The sequence below is a fragment of the Danaus plexippus genome, chromosome 23, assembly GCF_018135715.1.
Source record: "Danaus plexippus chromosome 23, MEX_DaPlex, whole genome shotgun sequence".
Lineage (NCBI taxonomy): Eukaryota > Metazoa > Arthropoda > Insecta > Lepidoptera > Nymphalidae > Danaus > Danaus plexippus.
This window is the reverse complement of record NC_083551.1, coordinates 1,417,999-1,441,299: the sequence shown is the minus strand read 5'-3', so window position 1 is coordinate 1,441,299 and position 23,301 is coordinate 1,417,999. Positions and strand designations below refer to the sequence as shown.

The following is a 23,301-nucleotide window of genomic DNA, read 5'->3' as shown; positions in this document are numbered from 1 at the left end:
TAAAAAATTTATTCATAATATTAACGAAATTAACTTCGAGTTTTCAACATCTTTATCAAACACATGACAACATTAAAAAAATATATAATGTAATTATACTTGGTTATTATTATTACAGTAAAAGCGTGATGTATCAAATTAAATATAAGTTTAATTAAATTAATACTAAGCAAGACAGTTAAAATGATAAAAAGCATGTTTTAATTTTCATATTTCGCTACATCTATTGTTGAGTAGCATTAATAATTTTACATCGCGCTCTCTAGTGTCAGATAGGAATATTACTTTTAAGTGACCTAATATATCGACATCTATAGAGATCCGTTAACATTTTTAACCTAGCATTGTTTGCTTTCTCATTTCTGATGTAAAATAGAGATGGCGCTGTTACTAAAATGTAAATAAAATTCTATTTGTACATACTTCTTACCTCTTTAAAAATAATGTACTACTAACATTTAACAGTACTTACTTTTGTTAGCTTCAGTTACATTTACTACAAATATTCTTATTTGGCTTCTTTTTCTAGGATCACTTAAATATTTAGTTATGAAAATTAAACAAAAACACGTTTATAACAACAAAGGTATATTCAAAGTTCCGTCTTAACATTTCTGTTAGTTATCGACATTTTTAAATTGTTCGGTTTATAATCGTCTTCAACGATCCTCTTGTCTATGATTCGTTTATAAACCAGAGCTGACAATCTCGCTGTTCTATTTTTATCCTCTGATTCGAAGTCTACTTCATAAAGACCGAATCTTTCACTGAAAATAACTCTTAATAAAAATATAATCTAAAAATGTGGATGCAGACAAAAATTAAATCATATTTATAGAAGAAAATAATTTTTGTTTTCTTATCAAACGATTATTGAAATTCAATTTTGTGATTTACGAACAGATTCCAAATCCATGTATGTGTTCAATAAAATATATGCTGACCACAACACCACCTACAAATGTGCATTTACAATAAAATTGAAAAACGTGTACCAAACTAAATGGGTAAATAATATACAGAATAGGGCAACACAAATCACCTGGTTCCAGCGACCCACTCCACATTATCCATTAGGCTCCATGTGGTGTAACCTTTCAAGTCCGTGCCATCTTCTATAGCAAACAGTATAGCCTTCAGGTACAGCCTCAGGTTCTCAACCCTCGTGTCATCCTTCAACCCTGGCCTCGTGGACCAGCCGTGCTCCGTCACAAACATTTGAGGGTAGTCGTACTTTGTATTGAGATATACGCACACCCTGTATATACCGTAGGGCACGCTCTGTGGATTATTACATGATAGCAAGAGATTTCGTATTTAATCTTGCTGGTAAATTGATAAACTATTAGTCCTTAGTGTAAGAGTTATTTCATGAATTATGTGTAAGTCGGTAGGTTTAAGAATGGAGAAACAGCTAATAGTTTTAACGAACCTTCAGCCAGCTAGATGTGGCGTTCTTCCACTCCGCCCTGTAGGTGAGCTCCACGTGAACGTCGTCATCGAAAGATGGCGCTGACATCCACCTGTCCGTGCTCTTCACTAGGACAGTTGTATAATGATTCACTCCCACGAAGTCTGAGGACCCTGGGATCATTTGGTGTCAATTAGTTGCTACTTGAAGCTGAGCCCAGCTAGCCCTCGATGGGTTCTATGTAAAATTAAGTTGGGATCCCTTTCTTATTGTGGTGAACATAAAATATATAACATAACATCCTTACACTAAGATTTACTTTACGATATTTGGTAAAGAACAATAAGACACTATTCTTCACGTCTTTGACACGCGGGTAGATTCAAAGCTTTAGAATAATTTCCATTTTTTTTGCTTTTAACCCATACCAAGAAGAAAGGATATACAGTCAAATTGGATAAGATTGTACTCTTTGTTTGATATCACACGGGGATCCTTAGTTCTTAGTTACCTATTTAAATTAATTATTAATTGTAAATGTAAAGGAAACAATTTAGTTTCCCGTGCATTTATAAATATGTGACGAAACTAAATTTGGAAATTTATAAAGACATCGCCTTTAGCTGATCTCTTTTAATTATATTAGGGTATATGAGTGTCTGTTTTATCATTTTCATAATTGTTAGAATTTTCTTTTTTGTAAAAAACTAAAATTTAGCAAGGAAAAAACATTTTTCTTCAACAGGTAGATTCAAAAATTTTAATTGCATCCATTTTGGCGCGCTCTGTGTCACGTCACAGTCTAAAATTTCATTCTAGAAACATTCAACAATGACTGACATTAATATAGTAGACTGTGACTTAAACTCTCTCGGCTCGATAGCGTTTCGTTACATCTACTTAGAATTTCGATCTTATTTTAAGTACTTTTGAATTATAATTTTTTTACTAAAAAATAACTATAATTAAAAAATTTGATGTTTGCATAATTCGAAGGTAATGTTTATGATAAAAAAAATTAAAACTTTATTCCCTATAATCTTTGAGCACTTCTTTATGTCAGTTCGTTATAATGATTTTTAATTTTGTAATAACGACCTTTGACCTAGGAGCATATCACAAGGATACTAAAACAAACTTATAACATAATACTTACCTTTCAAAAGAGTAACTTCTTCCTTGCTAAGGGCAGGCAGTCTAGATTTCTTGAATCCTTGCTTTATGCTGTTCTGATAGACTCTTTCTTTGACCATTTTAGGGAACCCACCATCTTTCGACCATATGGGATGCATGTAGAGGCCGATCTAAGTTATAAACAAATTCTAATAAATATTTACTTTGGTTTGAAGGACACGACAGAGATGCCATGAGACCGAGTGATAGCTTCTAGTTAACATATTCAACCGACGTGGTCCAACAACAAATTCAGATTAGTCGTATGCCTTGGAATAAAACTAAAACGCGTTCAATATTATTTGTTTCTTGTATTTGAACCGAGGTTAACAAAATTTCATTCATACCATAAATTCTCTGTAAACGTCCGTAGCTTCGACATTTTTTGTGCTGTTATTGACGGGGTCTGCCCAGTTTAATGCAAGCGCTATGCCAACTGATCCTAGAAAATAATACAATTATATTGATACAGAACAACAAAAATTTTATATAAAACTGTGGATTCTGTGAACTTTTTTGCGAAAGTGAGGGCCGCAATTTTCGAATACCTATTAGACTAAACTTGATGTTTATATACACTGCAATAACAGTACATTAGATACAAGCTGCTAGCAAATCAACAAATAAAGACATTAAAGCAATAGTTGAATCTGCATTCAATGGCACCATGTACTGGACCTGGTCACTGTAATAGAACAACCACAAATGTTTTCTTTCTTTCCTTGCGGACGCCAAAAGTTTCAATATACACACTAATGCCTTAGAGGTTTTTCTTTCAAAGCCTTTTACAGCAGACGGACTATCAGCTTCATACTTAGACGTAAGAGATATAAATTAAAATTTACCCTTAAATTTCTTTTTATATTCCCTCTCATATAACCTGTAGGCCCTCGCATGTGCCACCAGCACATTCTTTATACACATGTAATCACCGATTCCACTCGAGCTGATAGCTGGTGCCATCAAACCTTGACCATAACCTTCCACGCATATGGAATTTGGCTGATTGACGGTTATCCAATAAGGAACCTTGTGAGCGAATGCCTTAAAGATCACAGCGGCATAATCTTCAAACCATTTTGTTGACAGCGGATTGGCCCAACCTCCAAAGTCTTGGAGAGTTTGTGGCAAATCAAAGTGGTATAAAGTTATCATTGGCTTTATGTTGTATTTCAATAATTCATCTATCAATTTATCGTAGTATTCGAGACCTTTTTCATTTATTTCATTCGAGAATCCTGAAATAACAAAGATATATTTTACAATAAGATAAAGATAAATCCTATAATCATTGATCACGGTACATCGTCGAGGAAAAACATAATATCAAAGGAACAATATCAAAACATTATTTGATTTGGATTTATTTACTGTGAAACTCAACTAAAGTTAATAAACTTACCTTTTCAAAGAAATGCGTAAAGGTCTTACGGTCCAAAAACAAGCTACTGAACCGATTTCGATGAAGTTTTCAGTAATGTGCCAAATGAGAAAAGACACATACGAAATAACGTGCGGAAACTCGTGTGCATACATAGTGGAAAAAGATTTAAGAATTTAAATACAGTTAGACAAATAACTTTAGGTAGACATTTTCATCTCGTCCGCTATCACGGTCACTGCAAAGTGACCACAACGTCGAGTATGTTGTTGAAATAATAAAAACACGTAGTTATCCGAATATACTAGTTTCATCACACCACCCACCTCTTGGTAATACTCTGGTCCACGATATTGAGAACCTGTAATAGTCCACACCCAATTCCCTCAACATTTCCACATCTCTCTTGTACTGGTGGTAGGAGTTGGATGCTACATCACCATTTCTGCCATCGGATATAATGTCTGGGTTATCGTGGAGGTATTTGTCCCAGATGCTTTCCCCTTTTCCTGTAAGATCGTGGAACTAAAAGCTTGTTTCATGTACATTTATTTTTTTCACTATAATATCACTATGACATTAGCTACGAAACTTTGTCAAGTGCCACATATATTTTGCCACATATATTTTGCCACATATATTACATTAAATTTAACATATATGAAGGTACTTATAGATTTTCTGTATAAGTAAATATACTTCGTTTTTAAAATTACTTACAATTAGAAAATATTTTCAAGGAACGTTTGTTACTTATTATAATACACATATGAGTTGTATTCTTATTAATAAAGAGTAGATAAAAAGAGTAAATTATGTATATAAATAAATCCATTAATTAAAATAAATTAATTAAACTGATATTTGTAATACATTATCATCACACGTGAGATTTTAAATGAAATACCAAAGTTTTTGAAATGAAATAGATGTAATTTCATTCATTCATTCATTCAATCAATCAATCAATCAGTCAATCAAACAATCAATCAATCATTCATTCATCCATCCATCCATTCATTCATTCATTCATTCATTCATTTGTTCATTCATTCATTCAATCAATCAATCAGTCATTCGTTCATATGTTTAAATTATTCACCATCTTCATTCCACGCCCCTTCGACCTGATAAGCCGACGTCCCCGCGCCAAACAAAAAGCCATCGGGGAATCTTCGAACCTTGAGATCCGACCAGCCTTCAACTTGAAATGTACTGGCGCTGAAAACGAAATATACACTTAACTTACCCTTAGTATAATACGACATTTCATAACTTTACTATCAGTGTGTTAAAAAAAATTGTTGACGCAATTAATTTAGTTTTCAATTTAAACAATTTAAAGAATTAGGGTTCAACTTATAATGGTTAAACATTCAATGTTTTTATCTGAGAGATTTAACTCATTAATCACACTGGTGTTCCTGCGATCTCCATCTTAACCTACACACGGCCAATTTCTATGTTTACCAATAAAAACCATCAATTATTTTGGCAAGAAAACGTTAAAAAATTCGCTTGCTATCGTAGTAATGTAAATTTGTACTAAGGATATCGTAAATAAAATGTTCTTTGAAACCCGGCGTTATTCCAAACGCCTAGGTTATCATCTTGTGAGCAAGAAATTATGCAATTATAATTATTACTACAGCAAAACTTGGACTTTAGATATGATTTTAAAAATGTATTAGGCACAAGGTGCCTCGTATGTAAACAATCAATATTTCAACATTTAACTTAAAAATCTACGAGTTTTATCTAATTACAATATTCATGTAAAATGATTCTTTATGTGCTGCTTTTAATAATATCTGTGTTGTATTTCAATCTTAACTATACATTTAGTTTTAATCCATAGTAACTCACCATGATATTAACAAAATTGTTCTAAACATATTGACACGAGCGAATGACACGCGACTCTCTGACACACTGACGATAAAGTAATTAACTGATATTAAAGATAATTTCCCTTTGAGATAGCAAATAATTATAGAAATATTAACAACTATTACAATTTAACAGTTGTCTGTTTGTGGCAATATATTTTTTATATTAACTTAGCTGTTAACTAAATAATATATGTATCGTCTATGAATTCATAGCGTCTACCTGAAGGTCATGCAAATAGTATGGCATGAAATACACTATTATATAATATATTATTTGTTCATTACTAAATACAAGTTTAACTGTTGCGCCTGAATAAATTATGCTTGCAATGACACTTACAAACACATTGCAATTATTCTTGTCTATTGCCATGTCAATAGTGAATATGCATGACAATTTTAATGTTTTTTTTTATTTTGTTAGTGGTTAACGGTTATAGGCACCAGCCCCGGCGTCCATTTAATTTTGCGAATTATTAAACTTATATTATGATAACTTTCAAATGGGACGCCCGATTTAAATAATTTAAAAAGTAATTTACAGATACTGATGTAGGCTTGAAAACCAAGTAATTTATTTTGATAAGACTTAATACCGTATTTATGTAAATAGCTTTCCAATAAACGGTCTACAAATGAAAATTTTTAAAAGTTGTAAAATGTATATAGTATGTTATCCTTAAGGTATAGACATATGCCACCGCGGACTTTTCTGTAGGCCTATACAAGATACACAATTCCACCATATATCATTTTGTTATATCTCAAAGACTTTAGGCAGCTCTCAGACGGCTCATGTTTTCCCGACATCTTCAACAAATATCATGAATGTAAACTCAAGTAAATACAAAAACTCAACAAATTATATACTAAAGCCTTTCTCGAGAATCACGATATCGAGTGGTGATAACTGTTTGATAATCAGTGCAGTAGCTTTCCGTGTATCGCGAACAGACAGACAGACGCGGCGAGGGACTTGTTTTATAATATGTATTGATATTGATGATTGATTGATAAGCTTATAATAAATATTTTTGGTGTATTTAAACACCGCCATTTCTGAACGCTTATTTTGTGACGTCACCGTTTTTTTCACAGATTTCTCAATTTTGGTGACCGTATCATACATATTATCATCTTATTGTACTTATTAAAAGACCAATAACATTGTTCATCAATAATAATAATGATTTTAGAACCTTAATAGCTAACTTAAAGCAATACAAAACAATGCTTTAGTTATACTGTAAAAAAATATTTTGAAGTTGACGCTGGGCTTTGTATTTGAAGGAAAATTTGTTTTCTTTATAAATGTATCGATTCAAAAGGTGCATTTTATTTCTATAAAACAATCTTCAGTTAATCCATCAAGTGACGCGCCTACAATACAGTTTTTTCAGCTTAATATTAAACCCCTCTTTAATATATATTTTTTTAAGTCTTAAACTTCTTTTTGGTTGTGTCTTTCAATTTGGTTGCTTCTTATTATATAACGCGGCAGCCACGGACGGCCGCCTCTTCCATGGGCTGACCCCCAGCCCTGGATCAAGGAGGTCAAGATCCTCCCCCCACCCCGTGACTGATTGCACCGGTTATCCGCTGGGCGATGGGGTCGAATTTTGTTGCTCCTACCATAGATTCAGTCAACGCGTCATGCAATGTTTTATCGTGGGCAGCTTCATGAGATTTTGAAGCTGAAGCAATACGAGCACACCTAATGTCACATTACGACAGACTATCATTTGGGTCAACTGTTGTAAGCACAAGCTGCACTCACAAGAACTTGCGTCCATCTTTTGTTTGCAAAACCCAATAAATTCTAGGTCATTTAAATCTATTTTAAATGGCACTTGTTAAATAATGGATTGACAGTTTCTGGCAATGTTTAGGTTCTTTGTAATATTTAAAACTGGTTATCCATACTATCGAAAGTGTTACTGTAATCTTTAGAAATTGAGACAGAACTGACACGTCTGTGGTCTGTATGATAAATGATAACTGAGATATTTTCCAATAACACTCTACACTGGTAGATGGTAGATCCTTGCTGAGTCTATGAGGCCAGACTATGAAAGCAATGTCATGATTACAGCCACCAAAAACAGAAAGTATTGTTATACTACGCATTCAAATAACTTTTTCCGTCATTATTCATAAGTTTTCTGCAAGAGATATTAATTTTATTTTATTTAATACATTACTATATTAAATTAATAACCTTATCAGTGATATTCAGTATCGGGATGTCAAAGAAACGTGCATAATTCTTACATTCAGCCTACGTTAGATTACATCGTGATTATTTGTGACGGTGACGTCACATTTGATCCGCCAATAGTAATGCGTTTTGAAAACCTGCGAGGGAATTAGGAAAATAATTTATATATATACCGATTTATTACCCGTTTAGTAATAAAACCAATATACAAGTCTTATATATAACTACAATTTTTTCTTGGGATCTTTTTCGTAGCAGATTTTTTGTGGCTATAGAAACTCTTTTTTGGCTTTTGTATTATCAATCTCAATGCAATTTTATTTGTCATTAATATTTTTGATTGTCATCGCTCATGTAGGTGTACCCCAGGTATCAGGATGGAGTAATTTAACTGATTAATGACACAGAGCACTAGGATCATATTGCATCTAAAATTAGTCCCAGTATCAGGTTGACTATACAAGAACTCGTTAAATATTTTTCCAGTTTATGTTATCGTATGCTATAATATTCATCGTTCATCATTTTTTGTCGAGTTTTGTAAACGTAAACATCCTGTAGGAAATCCTTCCGCACCAGATAAATTTGAAAATGTTAATAGATAGAAAGTTTTGAAATCTATTTGAATGTGAAACGTCGAGTCCGGATTGACAAAAGTATTTGAGGATTTAAAATTAATACATAAAAAATATATATCGTATTCTCTTTTTGATTAAATTAATAGTTTTTTTTTGCTAATTAACTCTAAACTATATATATAAATGTAAGATTAAACTGACGTTTTGTTGGACAACGTGTTAGGAATATTTCAAAGTGTTATATTTTAATAAATATTGGGCAAATGTTAGTTAATTTAATTGAACCCGTTTAATTATATTAATGCTATCATTAATATTTTTTTTATTTGCTTTTCTGACGTACCTTGTTCTATTCTTGTGGTCATTTCACCTCATATATTCAATTTTTTTGTTAAGATCTTCTCGTTTCTTCGCAGCTGCTAGTCTATCTGAATTGATAATTTTCGGCCATAATAGAATGATGTGGTTTTGTTTGTATAATGTGATAATATGGAGCGGCGTGCACAGAGGTTTGGGGTAGCGTAAGCAGAATATGTTTGAAAAAAAAATACTAATTTTTATCATAATTTGCTCCTCTAAACCATTGATAATAATGAGATCTTCAGCAATTATTTTAACGGGCAGACGAGATATCTGCCGTGATCACGGTTGATGCAAAGTAACCAAAACGTCGGGAGTATGTACTTTTTAAAATATTAAAATACGCGAAGTAATCCGAAAATATTAGTTTCATTTAAACGTTGATAATATATTTCAAATCTCGCAACTACCTCTGAGCCGCGACAGTATCTTTAAACGATTACCATTTGTTCATCACCGTATTATAAAAGTTATTTAAATCGCAATATCCAGTGGAGATCCAAACATTCTTATTATTGTTATTTGAAAACAACTATCAAGGAAAACAAAACAACTTATCTGTGTGTACACAACCTGCTAGCTGATTAAAACTATCATAATACTTTTTATTACAACGAATAACATTACATTTCTTTCAGTTCACTCTCAACCGGTCACATACCTTCCCTTTGTAATTATCTTAATTTTATTATCAATGATAATATTGAAAATCTACTGTAATTAATTTCGATAAACACACATCACCAGCACAGAGCTCACAGCTATAATTTTCCATAAATATTCAATAATACTAATGGCGAAAAAACTATATGAACAGTTTACCGACCAATCAGAGAGTCCCGTTTCATTTGACATTTAACGGACTTTCTACGACATTTTAAGCGATAAAAATGATGCAATTCTTCTCAAATACAACACATGCATAGAATTTGCACTCACACATGCAAACATTTTCTTATAGTAATGGTCGAAAATTTGTTAATAGTTATGTATATGTTTTGTTGCTGTTGGTTGGCCGTTTATTGCGGTACTTCCTAATGATCAGTCATCATCATCATCACCCTATCGATGCTCATTACTGAGCAAAGCCTCTTTTCGCATATAGAAGGTTAGATCACCACGCTTGCTCGAGGCGTATTGGAGATTTCAAACTTGTAATTTGATATTTATAACCCAGGTTTCCTCAGGATAGTTTCCTTCACAGTCCGTCAGTGGTGTCTAAATACTCTTATAAAGTACATATGATTCGGAAAAATCGCACCCTCATGCACGAAACAGCCTTAAATCTCCAGACTGCCACGACTTATACATGAATGATCACTAAATATTTAAAATATTTACTCCAATAATATAGTCCGAAGCGATTCAACAATTCACTTTGGATGTTCCAAATGTAATCTGGTTATCCTCATGAAAGTCTTAGGAAAATATATTTAACTGAGCGACTTTTATGATCATGTTTGAATTTTTGAAATGACTTCATATAAACCTGCTTAGAGTGTATTATGTGACATCAGTTTTTTTAATGCTAAGGCTTCGTTCGCACTGGAATAGTTTAATGTTTTTCCAATGTCAACGTTTTTATTTGTTGGACGTATTATAATGTTGAGTGGATACCGTGTTCTGAAAACACGAAGGATTATTATTATTTTTTAAACGAAACAAATTTTTCGGATTAATACGCGTATTGATAAGAACAAATAAGTTTCATTTAAATGACCACACGCGAAAGTCTTAGATCTCATTATTATTATTATATTATCTTTTTAAGGAAGACTAGCTATATTTTTATCAGCACCTAGAAACATCAGATTTATTATTGAGACATTGAAAATCGTCTGTCGTGTGACGTGTTTCTGTTTTAATGATTACTCACGAGATTTTCTCTTTTAATTCCTCAAGTATTTTCATGACTGTACACTGTTCTGTAACAGTGGAAATAAATCGTCCTACACAACACTTTACGCACTTTAGGTATGAATGTTACAACGGTAGCGTTCCGTATTTTCAACGATTCAAATTTGTGGAAAGGTTACTAATGTGTATTACCTTTTATAACACATAAAAAATTTTTAAACAAGTTTCAATCATGCATTTTCTCTATAAACATAAACATGTTGATAAATATACGAATGCTATATTTTGATCAGTTCCCTTCATCAATGGTCATGTCCAGGGTATCAGGTTCATATTCTTCATCAATCATCCGACTCTTGATGATCTGTTTGTAGACGAAGGCTGACTTACGAGGAGTTCTCTCACGACCTGGGTCCGAGAAGTTAACGCGGTACAGGCCAAGAAGTTCTCTAAAAATAATATATTTAATCAATATTTCTGATATATAATACCAAATTATCTTTGAGGATTTCATGTATCTCATTTTCAGATAGTGAGCACCATGAAGAATATCTTAAGTATGTCTGAACGAAACTGCACAGCCTATGAAAGCGTTACATCAAAATTATTTAAGGCTTTTGTTGAGACTATAAATAAGGAAAATATTACAATAATTTCGTTTCCACTGATAAGGTTTTCTAAATTGGATCAATTTGTTTATCATTTAAAATTTTGTAGAAGAATATATATGTATAATAATTACTGACGCCATTTGTTTGAAAGGACCTCTTTAATGTATGTCATATAAACATTATCTCAAGTGTTTTCATTTTTCTAAAAATATAATTATCAAAACGCTGACATCAATATTACAAAGACACAAATGATAAAAAAATTTAAAATTTTTAGATAAGTTGACAGTAAAAAATAATATCATGTTACAAGCTATAAGGTATATCTTACGTGTAACCAGCATTCCACTCAAAGTTGTCCATCAGACTCCATGCCATGTACCCCCGTAGATCCACTCCAGCCTCCAAGGTATCGAGCACACTGTTCAAAGCCGCTCGGTAGTATCTAATCCTGTCATCATCAAGGATATCAGCATCCGGAGACGAGGACCAGCCGTTCTCCGTGATGTAGAATATGGGACCGTTGTACTTCTTGTGAAGGTGAGTGAGGGCATTGTAAACACTGTTTGGTGCTTGCTGTTGAATTAAAAAGCTATTTTATTAATAATGTATACGACTATCAAAAATGCATCGCTAAATTATTCTTTCGTAATAGCAAATTATATTGAAAATCATTAGAAAATCTGAGCAAACTACAATTCCATTACATCGCTGTAAATTAGTTTCAATAAATATTTCACCAGCGCTGAATTTAACAACAAGCAGGAATTATCATATATGTACTTACAACTAACCACGAAGAAGCAGATTTTGGCCACTCCGGCGGAGTGTAGCTTCCTACATCAATATCATCATATAAAGACGGCACTGGGTGGTTAGTCTTATATTCAGTTGCAGATACTAAGCTGCCTGAGTAATGATTTACTCCAAAGAAATCAAAAGCGCCCTTTACGAAATCCTTCTCTTCATCAGAGAATGCTGGCATACGCGACCGAGGATAACCCTGTTCAGCGCTTTTTTTGGCCACAATTTCTGCTAATTCCTTAGGAAACCCACCCTCTTCAGAGAAAATAGGTTCAGCATAGAGTCCCCACTGAAATCCATTATGCGAATAAATAAGTAACTACCTCTCACCATCCATTCTAATACATTCCTACATATATCTTACTTCTGCTTGTCTCTTCATTTCGGCAGCAAATTGATCTTCCTCGGAATCTGTCAACGCCCCGAACCAATTCACACTTATTGTGATACCACAGACACCTTCTTGGCTCGGCTTGAAGTCATTGACATATGCGTGATAAGCTCTAGCGTGACCCATAACCAGATTTTTGGCACAGTAATAAACACCGACGTCGGTTGCATTTAGGATAGGCGCTTTGGTGTCTGAACCATAGCCTTCGAAACAGATTTCTCTGGGTTCATTGAAAGTAATCCAGTGCTTGACTCTGTCTCCAAACTTTTCAAAGACCACCCGGGCGTAATCTTCAAACCACTCGGGGAATAATGGATTCATGAATCCTCCCAAATCTTGTAACTTCTGTGGCAAGTCCCAGTGGTACAGAGTGACCATGGGCTTTATACCGTATTTGATCATTTCATCTATATAGTTGTTGTAAAACTCAACCCCGGCATCGCTGACTTTGTTGGCCAGGCCATTGGGTAGTATTCTAGACCAGGAGAGAGAGAACCTGTAAGCATCTAGCCCCAACTCCCTCATCATCTCCACATCACGTTTGTAGTTATTGTATGTATCGGCTGCAACATCACCATTGCTTACATCTTTGATAATGTTAGGGTTGGTGTGAGTCAAACGATCCCATATATTTTCTCCTTTGTCTAAAACAAAGTAATTAAATGCTTTATGTGTTTTTATTTTAAAACCTCCTACAAAATAATATTAGCGTTACCATCGGCATTCCACCCCCCCTCTATTTGATATGCGGCTGTTGCTGTTCCAAACAGGAAGTCGTCTGGGAACCTTCTCTCCTGAGCATTGCTGCATATTAACAACCTAAGAAGATATAAGGACAGATAACAAAAGTCGCATTCAGTTCTCCGTCACGAACACACCTAATATAAACATAGTTAAACGCTCTCAGTCAAAAAATCACAAAAGTGGCAAAAGTGAAGTAAAACTGAAAGTTTTGCATCCACTTGTACGTCTTAGTGTCCTCCGTAGTGTCTAAGTTTGAAATGCAAAGTCGGCAACTCGGAAAAGTTTTTTCCAAAAAGCTGTAAACGGGAGAAATCTGGTGCAGAAATTTCCAAATAACTCCATAAAGCGATCTGTTATGCCCCTGACATTTATGAGGTAGGGCTGACAGGAATGCCACATAGGCATTCTCATATTCTAGATAAAAACAGATCATGTTTGATAAAGACATTTATTTTCCCTTTAAGAGACACTCTTTTGGAAGTCTCGATAAGAGTCGGTCATAATTCTAAATCCATTTCTAAATCATTGTTATTTCTATTTCCATGAAGGTAATTTTAATTCAACTGAATTTAATTTCTTTTTTTAAAAACTACTTACGGAACTCTCATGTAACAGATCGATGGCCGGCACTTTTTATATTGCCATACGACACAACTTCCGATATATCTGAAAAGTGTTTGGGAAAGAATACGGGGTTTTTGGCACGTGGTGAGTGATCAAACAGCGTGCGACTGCGTTAGACCATATCAACACATAATCACAATCAAGAGAAAGCAAACGACACCTCAAAATCCTGTGGAAAACGATTCTGTCAAAAGTTAAAATCCGTTCCAGGCAGAAACCAAGATCGACGATCCCCCGTTTTTACTCCTTCATTAATTCGGGAGCCGTGAGATTTGACAAGACTTGACAAGACTATATTTCTTAAAAATTCCAGATTTTTCGAGCAAGTAGTTCCGGAGAAATTTTTTTTTTGAAAACCACGCGGCATGAGGTCATCGATCACGAACCGCTAGTCTAATACCTGATGCCACATCTACCTGAAACAGCCGAAGACAAACACTTTGACACCTTGGGATCCTACGGGAGAAGATCCTGTAATTCATAAAAAAACTTCCCGTGGACATAACTCGCTAAGGGGTGGACACAATTTTATCGAATTTGGTATCAGAACAAACAGGAAATCGAGTACAACACACTCACATACCCTAAAACATCATCCTGTAGCTAAATAATAATAAAAAAACGAATACAAATATGCGACCAAACGGAGCAAGAAAAACCTATTTTCACATCAGTCCCAACCACATCTGGAACCCAAGCCACCAAAATATCAAATCCTAAAACAGCAAAGGTTATATTTCCAAAGCAACCATTGGCTTCGCCCAATAAAGCGAAGACCTTAAAGCAGAAAGTTCTGACAAAGACAGGGACGATGAAAACACGCAAATCAGGGATGACGCGAAACAATCAATCGACGATAATTCTGCTTCTACTCTAGGTCTCAAACCATCCGACCCAACGATCAACGCCCTCACCCTCAACATCTACCAGCTCAGCCCGGAAAGGACAGCAACAGCTCACTGGGCTCTACATCAGTTTCACACCCCGACTCAGAGTCTCATTTACCACAAAGATATAGGAGAAAGAGCCTACTATTTACCACAAAAAGATCCAGAGGAGTAGAAATGTATGCTGCGACTAAGGAGGCCAATACCCTGCTCCTAAACGTAAAAGAGGATCTGGAAGAGGCAACAACTATGAAGAAAGAATATAAAACAACAGCCCTAGAAAGTTTCCAAGCTCTGTACGAGATAGTCCTTTTCCTCTCCGGCTCCAGGTCTATACACAAACACAACCTCGAAAAGGAGAAATCAAGGCACGCCCGAGAGTTGCAAGAATAGAAAGGGTCCACTCAAAGAACCGTAATTACCACGGAACCGAGGGACACGAGAGAAACCCTGGTCAAGAACCTTAAGGAAACAATGGACATAAATGGTTAGAGTTCGAAACCAGGGACCCTCACTTGCAGATAAAGGACACAGCTAGATGATCAAATGAGATAGCCAGCAACTGTCAAACAGGAAGAGTCCAGATGTCTCCAGCGATCAACAGTTGGAGCTCATAAAGAAAGACATCAGTTCGGTGATCAAAAGCACATCAACCGTACAGAACCAGATCGATGAGATCCGTAAAGAGATATCGAAGCTTGATAACTCAACCACCACCGGTAAACCTTCAGGCTTAGAGTGAGCTACGGAGATTTAAAGAAGAGAGCACCTAGAAAACACTCAAAGCAAGAAGTCCACGGCAGAGTGCACCATTACCTCAACCCTCCAGAAGTTCACACCTAAAGCTCTTTGGAAACCGCGGAAAGCCCCTGACAGTATAAAAACAGTGAACACACAGTGCGCCAACAAAACGGAGTGAAAGCAATATGAGGGTGGGAGGGGAGGGTGAGTGCCACAGACTAGCAATCGATGAGGCACTCATGAAACACTTTGGCTCCGTCGTGATTTTACAGCGTATTACCCATGCTAGCGAAGTATTGTTAATTGGTGACACTAACCAGCTCCCCTTCATAGAACGTGAAAATTTCTTCAGACTCTACTAGAAAGGCTCCGAACATCTGGCAAACAGCAACCAGGAACTGCTAGGTACCAGACGCTGCCCAATGGCCGTAGCCTTCGAGCTCAAGACATCTATGATGGCACCTATTTTTTAAACGGTATAATAAAATTTTTTGCGTTGAAGGAATACACCGGTACGAAACTCTAAAAATACTTGCGGAGGACCCACTACGTAACTTAGACGCAGAATGAGAAATCCGAACTTCAGCAGGAAGGATACGGAACCGGAAAAGACTCCCGCACCATGGCCATTCACGAAGAGCAAGAACTTGTACTTACGAGGATATCGTCATGATAAAACGCACTTCCACCAGCTTGCCACCGCATGACAGTGTCTCACATCCCGTAGGAGCTATGTCCAGACGCACAAAGGCGCTTGTTTAATACTCCGACAACCAAGAGGATGCATTTGGGAAGCTACTTTCAAGAAAAGCAACTAAATAATAAATAGTGAGCTACAACTTGAAAATGGCAAACCACTCCCGAAACATCAAGACCAATTGAAATTAAGTAATGTAATATTTTTAAATAAAGTTTCACAACAAAAACATGGACCCAGGAGTCCAGACCCAGGAGTCCATGGAGAATAAATAATCAAATAAAAAAGGACAGATAATAAAGATAAGGAATAATATGGCATAACATTCGGCCTTGTATATTTGTATTTTCTTTTACCAACATCTCGTCAAACTCAAATTTAATCAATACTCAAAAATAGCATATGATAACGAAAAGACGAAAAATAAAACTATAGACATTAAAAAAAATAAATATGTTTGTTTTAAGCACGGATAGAAAGAAAAGACAAAACGAGGATCCAAGATACGAACTGAAAAATAACTTAATCTCCTATACTCAAGATACATATCAAGATATAAAGATTTCGAGAGTTTAGCTAGCGCGTATGTTAAAGTCATGTTTTATATACTATATTAATAAAGATCAATTAAAAACTAATATTAAAAGCGATATTTAAAATGTTACGTATCAGTGTGGGTCTCTTTAACATATAACGTGTGTCACTCACCCTATGAACAGTAGTATCCTCATAGTGTCTGCGTCTGACGCGCCAGCGCGTTCCAAGCAGAGCTGCTGTTGTTATGTATTGGACATCTCTTATATACACAGCAGCACTCCTACGACGAATACGATCGAGATAAGTGACTCGCAAACTTATCTGTGACTAAATTTGAATATTGTTTACGATTTCCTCAAAGCATCTGGGAATCTAAACAATGAATATAATAATATTATGAGACAAAAAAGGTTAAACATATTTTTTTTCATATGAAAAAGAGTAATCTCTAGTAATTCTTTTTTCTTAATGTTAAGTCAGAAGAAGGTTTGTTTTAATGTTTTGTACAAAGGAGTTATCAGTAAGGATAATATAGTTTTTTATCAAATAAAATTGTAATTTAGGATAGAACAAGTCCTTTATTTAAATCGTAGATAAGTATAAAATTGTATGTGTTTGTTTGTTTGTTTAAAAAATTGCCTTCATCCGTGCAGAGACGCGCACAGTGTATTCTGCCAGTGTCGTGTATCCGGAATAAACTTATGACTCAAATAAAAAAACGTCTATAACTATAGATTGTCATCTTTACAATGACAGATGAAATGCAACAATACATTGTTGGAATGGAAAATTAAAAAAAAATATTTGACACAATTTACGTTTACGGAACGCAATATGTAGAATGTAGAATTTTCCATAACATTTGGAAAAAAAAAACATTAAAAAATTCTTTTAAAACTAACAAAATGTATCTTCACTTTTATTTAAATTACAAATAATGCCAATAAATCTCTTTGTGAATATGTCTGATGACGTGAGTGCTGTAGTAACTTATTTCCATATTCTTCTATTTGTCCCCGTCATTAAACTCGTCGCTATAAATTACAGAAAAATGTAACCAGTGTGAATAACTGTTGTTACTCTATGGATCATCAAACGATATTATTAACACATTTAAGACCTATATAAAAAACTGGTGATCTCCAGGGAACACATGCTAAATTACTTAGAAGTATTTAGACGACGTTGTTCAATGTTGGGGAATATTTAAAAAAAATACATACATACATATGTACACTAATGACTTATAACACATGAAAAACATCTCAAAACCTTATAAGTAGTGTTATTAATCCTATGATTGTGTAAGCTGTAGACTGTAGAGCATCAGACATTGCAGGTTAAATTAAATCACTCTGCGAATGACCGCATCGATGCAAGCAATGTCAATTTACCTAATGTAATAATCTGGTTGCCCTTCAAGACTGGGTGTTCCACAGGGACGCATTCTTGGTACAGTTTTGTTTCTTAGCTTTATTAAAGGTCTACCTTCTGTTGCGCAATGATTCTGATATATAGTGATATGTTCTGTTTGTTTATTATAAACCGCTAACTTCTGAGCTCGGTAGATATAGTCCTAAATATAACGAACATAGTTAATCAATTAATAATCTCCTCATAAAGAATGAGATACTAGAATTAATAGACGCAATTGTTTTCTTGTGTATAGTTTTGGGAAAAGTAAGAAAATTAACCGACTTAAATAAAGGTCAACTTGATTATTTTATCTATTATCACAGTTGAACGGCTTACGGCAGCCTGTTATGTGACTTGTAACTGAAGTTTAATCAATTTTTATTCTACGAAGAATAGCTGCGGGTGACATGTAGGTACGTACTGAAAGGTCGAAATCCCTTGCGAGAAATATTTAAAGATATTGTTATCTTTACGGCTGTCACAGTACATACGAGTAAAGCACAGTCCCACGCGATGGACCCTGCACTCTGCAATGGTGAATCCATTGAAGGCTGAGAGGTTTTGTCTCTTTTATACAAGCTAATTAAATAAACAATTTAACATTACCATTGATTGTACACCAATGGAACGGAACGGTGATGTTGTAAAAGATCTGAATATTTGAGAGCCATTCCCGTCAATAACAGCGAGTATCTTTATGTTGATACCTAAGAAAAGTTTTCACTGGGCAACTATTTATATATTACAAAGAAAACCTCGGCCTTTCATCATTTAATCGATCGATATGCAAATAACATTATAAAAAAATCCATTTAATAGTTTCCAAAAATGGAAAATGGTGTCAAAAATAACATACATAGGTGTATTTTTTGAAGAATCAGCACCAATTGCTTCATTGGAAATCTTCCAACTCTCGGGAATTCATAAAAGTAAAAGTTTGTCTTTTTCCAGAAAGCTCTATCAAGATCACTGAAGTAGCGACTAACGAGATTATTTTCCCATTTAATAGATTTATTTCATCTGGACCACTCAGACAACTAATGTATTAGCTCAATATAAATCAAAATTTAATGTTGCTATTTAGATTCTAGACCCATGGAATAAGATAACTTACAACCGATCACGTATGACAATGTGTAGTGTAGGACTTATCACACCGAAATAAAAAATATAGTCTCTTGATGATATGAAGTTTCTAAAACTATTGTTCAATTTTGTGATATATGACATAATCTTGTGATTTTATAAAATATAATAAACACTCAAAATAGGTTCTATTACCGACGATAAGCTAAGTTAGGAACATTTTTAGGAAGGCTTATCACAAAATGAAACACAATTTCTACAATTTAGTTTGTAACAACTATAATATTTGCACAAATTTTCGTATGTTTACAATAACACGAACGATGTCCCGATCAGTTCCCTTCATCAATGCTCATGTCCAGGGTATCAGGTTCATATTCTTCATCAATCATCCGACTCTTGATGATCTGTTTGTAAACGAAGGCTGACTTACGAGGAGTTCTCTCACGACCTGGGTCCGAGAAGTTAACGCGGTACAGCCCAAAACGTTCCCTGCAACGTCATAAATCTAAATAATATATACCGAAACAATATTGACCGTTACTCTCAATTGAAATATACCGTAATTTTTTATACAGAAACGGAGGTGCACAAAAAAACTTCTATTTTGCTTTTAAAGGATACATGGCAATTATAATATTAATATATAATAAATATAATTCATATAAAACATGCAGGTAAAAAAATAGCACAACCTAGGGTATCTTTGATTAAACCTTCGACAACAGTTATGTAACAATCTACTGTTATTTTCTATCAACGTAATCCAATCCTTATCATCTCGTGTACAAGTGTTTACGTCGGTCTAAAAGGTTGCTCTTATCAAATAATGTTATCTATCTCACCAAGTGACCAATGATAACATATAATCTATTATTAATATGTATAGATAAATCTTACGTGTAACCCTCCATCCACTCAAAGTTGTCCATCAGACTCCATGCCATGTACCCCCGTAGATCCACTCCAGCCTCCAAGGTATTCATCAGAGAATTCTGGCATACGCGACCGAGGATAACCCTGTTCAGCGTTTTTTTTGGCCACAATTTCTGCTAATTCCTTAGGAAACCCACCCTCTTCAGAGAAAATAGGTTCAGCATAGAGCCCCCACTGAAATCAATTATGCGAAAAAATAAGTAACTACCTCTCACCCTCAATTCTAATACATTCCTACATATATCTTACTTCTGCTTGTCTCTTCATTTCGGCAGCAAATTGATCTTCCTCGGAATCTGTCAACGCCCCGAACCAATTCACACTTATTGTGATACCACAGACACCTTCTTGGCTCGGCTTGAAGTCATTGACATATGCGTAATAAGCTCTAGCGTGACCCATAACCAGATTTTTGGCACAGTAATATGCTCCAACGTCGGTTGCATTTAGGATAGGCGCTTTGGTTGCTGAACCATAGCCTTCGAAACAGATTTCTCTGGGTTTCTCTGGATTCTGGAAAGGACAGCAACAGCTTACTGGGCTCTACATCAGTTTCACACCCCGACTCAGAGTCTCATTTACCACAAAGATATAGGAGAAAGAGCCTACTATTCACCATAAAAAGATCCAGAGGAGTAGAAATGTATGCTGCGACTAAGGAGGCCAATACCCTGCTCCTAAACGTAAAAGAGGATCTGGAAGAGGCAACAACTATGAAGAAAGAATATAAAATAACAGCCCTAGAAAGTCTCCAAGCTCTGTACGAGATAGTCCTTTTCCTCTCCGACTCCAGGTCTATACACAAACACAACCTCGAAAAGGAGAAATCAAGGCACGCCCGAGAGTTGCAAGAATAGAAAGGGTCCACTCAAAGAACCGTAATTACCACCGAACCGAGGGACACGAGAGAAACCCTGGTCAAGAACCTTAAGGAAACAATGGACATAAATGGTTAGAGTTCGAAACCAGAGACCCTCACTTGCAGATAAAGGACACAGCTAGATGAACAAATGAGATAGCCAGCAACTGTCAAACAGGAAGAGTCCAGCTGTCTCCAGCGATCAACAGTTGGAGCTCATAAAGAAAGACATCAGTTCGGTGATCAAAAGTACATCAACCGTACAGAACCAGATTGATGAGATCCGTAAAGAGATATCGAAATAATTTGCTTGATAATTCAACCACCACTCTCAAGCAACCAGTCCAACCAGCACCGGTAAACCTTCAGGCTTAGAGTAAGCTACGGAGATTTGAGGAAAAGAGCACCTAGAAAACACTCAAAGCAAGAAGACCACGGCAGAGTGCACCATTACCTCAATCCTCCAGAAGTTCACACCTAAATCTCTTTGGAAACCTCTCACTGAGACAGAAAACCGCAGAAAGACCCTGCCAGTATAAAAACAGTGAACACACAGTGCGCCAACAAAACGGAGTGAAAGCAATATAGGAGGGTGAGTGCCACAGACTAGCAATCGATGAGGCACTCATGAAACACTTTGGCTCCGTCGAGATTTTACAGCGTATTACCCATACTAGCGAAGTATTGTTAATTGGCGACACTAACCAGCTCCCCTTCATAGAACGTGAAAATTTCTTCAGACTCTATTAGAAAGGCTCCGAACATCTGGCAAACAGCAACCAGGAACTGCTAGGTACCAGACGCTGCCCAATGGCCGTAGCCTACGAGCTCAAGACATCTATGATGGCACCTATTTTTTAAACGGTATAATAAAATTTATTGCGTTGATGGAATACACCGGTACGAAACTCTAAAAATACTTGCGGAGGACCCACTACCTAACTTAGACGCAGAAGGAGAAATCCGAACTGCAGCAGGAAGGATACGGAACCGGAAAAGACTCCCGCACCATGGCCATTCACGAAGAGCAAGAACTTGTACTTACGAGGATATCGTCATGATAAAACGCACTTCCACCAGCTTGCCACCGCACGACAGTGTCTCACATCCCGTAGGAGCTATGTCCAGACGCACAAAGGGGCTTGTTTAATACTCCGACAACCAAGAGGATGCATTAGGGAAGCTACTTTCAAGAAAAGCAAACAAATAATAAATAGTGAGCTACAACTTGAAAATGGCAAACCACTCCCGAAACATCAAAACCATAAGGTAATATCCTCAAAACGACCCAAACGACCTAACCTAGTAACTTGTCAAATGCAACCTTCAACAACATTACACCTAAAATGTTAATTTACACTTTTATTAACTACTGAGACCAATTGATATTAAGTAATGTAATATTTTTAAATAAAGTTTCACAACAAAGACTTGGACCCAGGAGTCCAGACCCAGGGGTCCATGGAGAATAAATAATCAAATAAAAAAGGACAGATAATAAAGATAAGGAATAATATAGCATAACATTCGGCCTTATATATTTGTATTTTCTTTTACCAATATCTCGTCAAACTCAAATTTAATCAATACTCAAAAATAGAATATGATAACGAAAAGATGAAAAATATAACTATAGACATTAAAAAAATAAATATTTTTGTTTTAAACACGGATAGAAAGAAAAGACAAAACGAGGATCCAAGATACGAACTGAAAAATAACTTTATCTTCTATACTCAAGATACATATCAAGATATAAAGATTTCGAGAGTTTAGCTAACGCTTATTTTAAAGTCATGTTTTTATATACTATATTAATAAAGATCAATTAAAAACTAATATTAAAAGCGATATTTAAAATGTTACGTATCAGTGTTGGTCTGTTTAACACATAACGTGTGTCACTCACCCTATGAACAGTAGTATCCTCATAGTGTCTGCGTCTGACGCGCCAGCGCGTTCCAACCAGAGCTGCTGTTGTCATGTATTGGACATCTCTTATATACACACAGCACTCCTACGACGAATACGATCGAGATAAGTGACTTGCAAACATATCTGTGACTAAATTTGAATATTGTTTACGATTTCCTCAAAG

The 23,301-nt window shown here is 35.3% G+C and overlaps 3 protein-coding genes across 4 annotated transcripts; all 3 read right to left on the bottom strand.

Moving 5' to 3' along the window:
- Positions 1 to 571: 571 nt before the first annotated feature.
- On the bottom strand, positions 572 to 5,992 carry LOC116774852 (myrosinase 1-like). Its single transcript, XM_032667632.2, has 9 exons — positions 5,832 to 5,992; positions 5,068 to 5,186; positions 4,292 to 4,474; positions 3,430 to 3,822; positions 2,932 to 3,026; positions 2,568 to 2,715; positions 1,433 to 1,584; positions 1,043 to 1,281; positions 572 to 767 (listed from the first exon to the last, which is right to left on the bottom strand). Exons 1-9 carry the CDS (start codon positions 5,858 to 5,860, stop codon positions 593 to 595), a joined length of 1,533 nt encoding a protein of 510 aa, XP_032523523.2. The 5' UTR covers positions 5,861 to 5,992; the 3' UTR covers positions 572 to 592.
- A 5,090-nt stretch (positions 5,993 to 11,082) lies between these two features.
- On the bottom strand, positions 11,083 to 23,235 carry LOC116774856 (myrosinase 1-like). 2 transcript variants are annotated; one of them, XM_061524010.1, is made up of 6 exons: positions 23,113 to 23,235; positions 13,392 to 13,495; positions 12,650 to 13,320; positions 12,269 to 12,574; positions 11,813 to 12,057; positions 11,083 to 11,319 (listed from the first exon to the last, which is right to left on the bottom strand). In XM_061524010.1, exons 1-6 carry the CDS (start codon positions 23,133 to 23,135, stop codon positions 11,160 to 11,162), a joined length of 1,509 nt encoding a protein of 502 aa, XP_061379994.1. In that variant the 5' UTR covers positions 23,136 to 23,235; the 3' UTR covers positions 11,083 to 11,159. The 2 variants fall into 2 exon arrangements, with proteins under 2 accessions (XP_061379994.1, XP_061379993.1); XM_061524009.1 differs by lacking the exon at positions 23,113 to 23,235 and adding an exon at positions 17,078 to 17,233.
- On the bottom strand, positions 19,662 to 20,859 carry LOC133319474 (cytosolic beta-glucosidase-like). The gene is made up of 3 exons (XM_061524011.1): positions 20,594 to 20,859; positions 20,309 to 20,518; positions 19,662 to 19,900 (listed from the first exon to the last, which is right to left on the bottom strand). The coding sequence occupies exons 1-2, from the start codon at positions 20,744 to 20,746 to the stop codon at positions 20,327 to 20,329; spliced, it is 345 nt and encodes a 114-aa protein (XP_061379995.1). The 5' UTR covers positions 20,747 to 20,859; the 3' UTR covers positions 19,662 to 19,900; positions 20,309 to 20,326.
- Positions 23,236 to 23,301: the final 66 nt, after the last annotated feature.

Excerpts from the sequence above, each read along its gene's own strand:
- LOC116774852 (XM_032667632.2), bottom strand. The coding sequence starts at position 5,860 with ATGTTTAGAACAATTTTGTTAATATCATG. Across the intron at positions 4,475-5,067 it reads AGGGGCGTGGAATGAAGATG|GAAAAGGGGAAAGCATCTGG; the intron begins GTGAATAATTTA and ends ACGATCTTACAG. Across the intron at positions 3,823-4,291 it reads GACCAGAGTATTACCAAGAG|GATTCTCGAATGAAATAAAT; the intron begins GTGGGTGGTGTG and ends TTGTTATTTCAG.
- LOC133319474 (XM_061524011.1), bottom strand. The coding sequence starts at position 20,746 with ATGGGTCACGCTAGAGCTTATTACGCATATGTCAATGACTTCAAGCCG. Across the intron at positions 20,519-20,593 it reads AAATGAAGAGACAAGCAGAA|TGGGGGCTCTATGCTGAACC; the intron begins GTAAGATATATG and ends AATTGATTTCAG.
- LOC116774856 (XM_061524010.1), bottom strand. The coding sequence starts at position 23,135 with ATGAGGATACTACTGTTCATAGG. Across the intron at positions 13,321-13,391 it reads GGGGGGGTGGAATGCCGATG|ACAAAGGAGAAAATATATGG; the intron begins GTAACGCTAATA and ends ACTTTGTTTTAG. Across the intron at positions 12,058-12,268 it reads CTGCTTCTTCGTGGTTAGTT|CAAGCACCAAACAGTGTTTA; the intron begins GTAAGTACATAT and ends TTAATTCAACAG.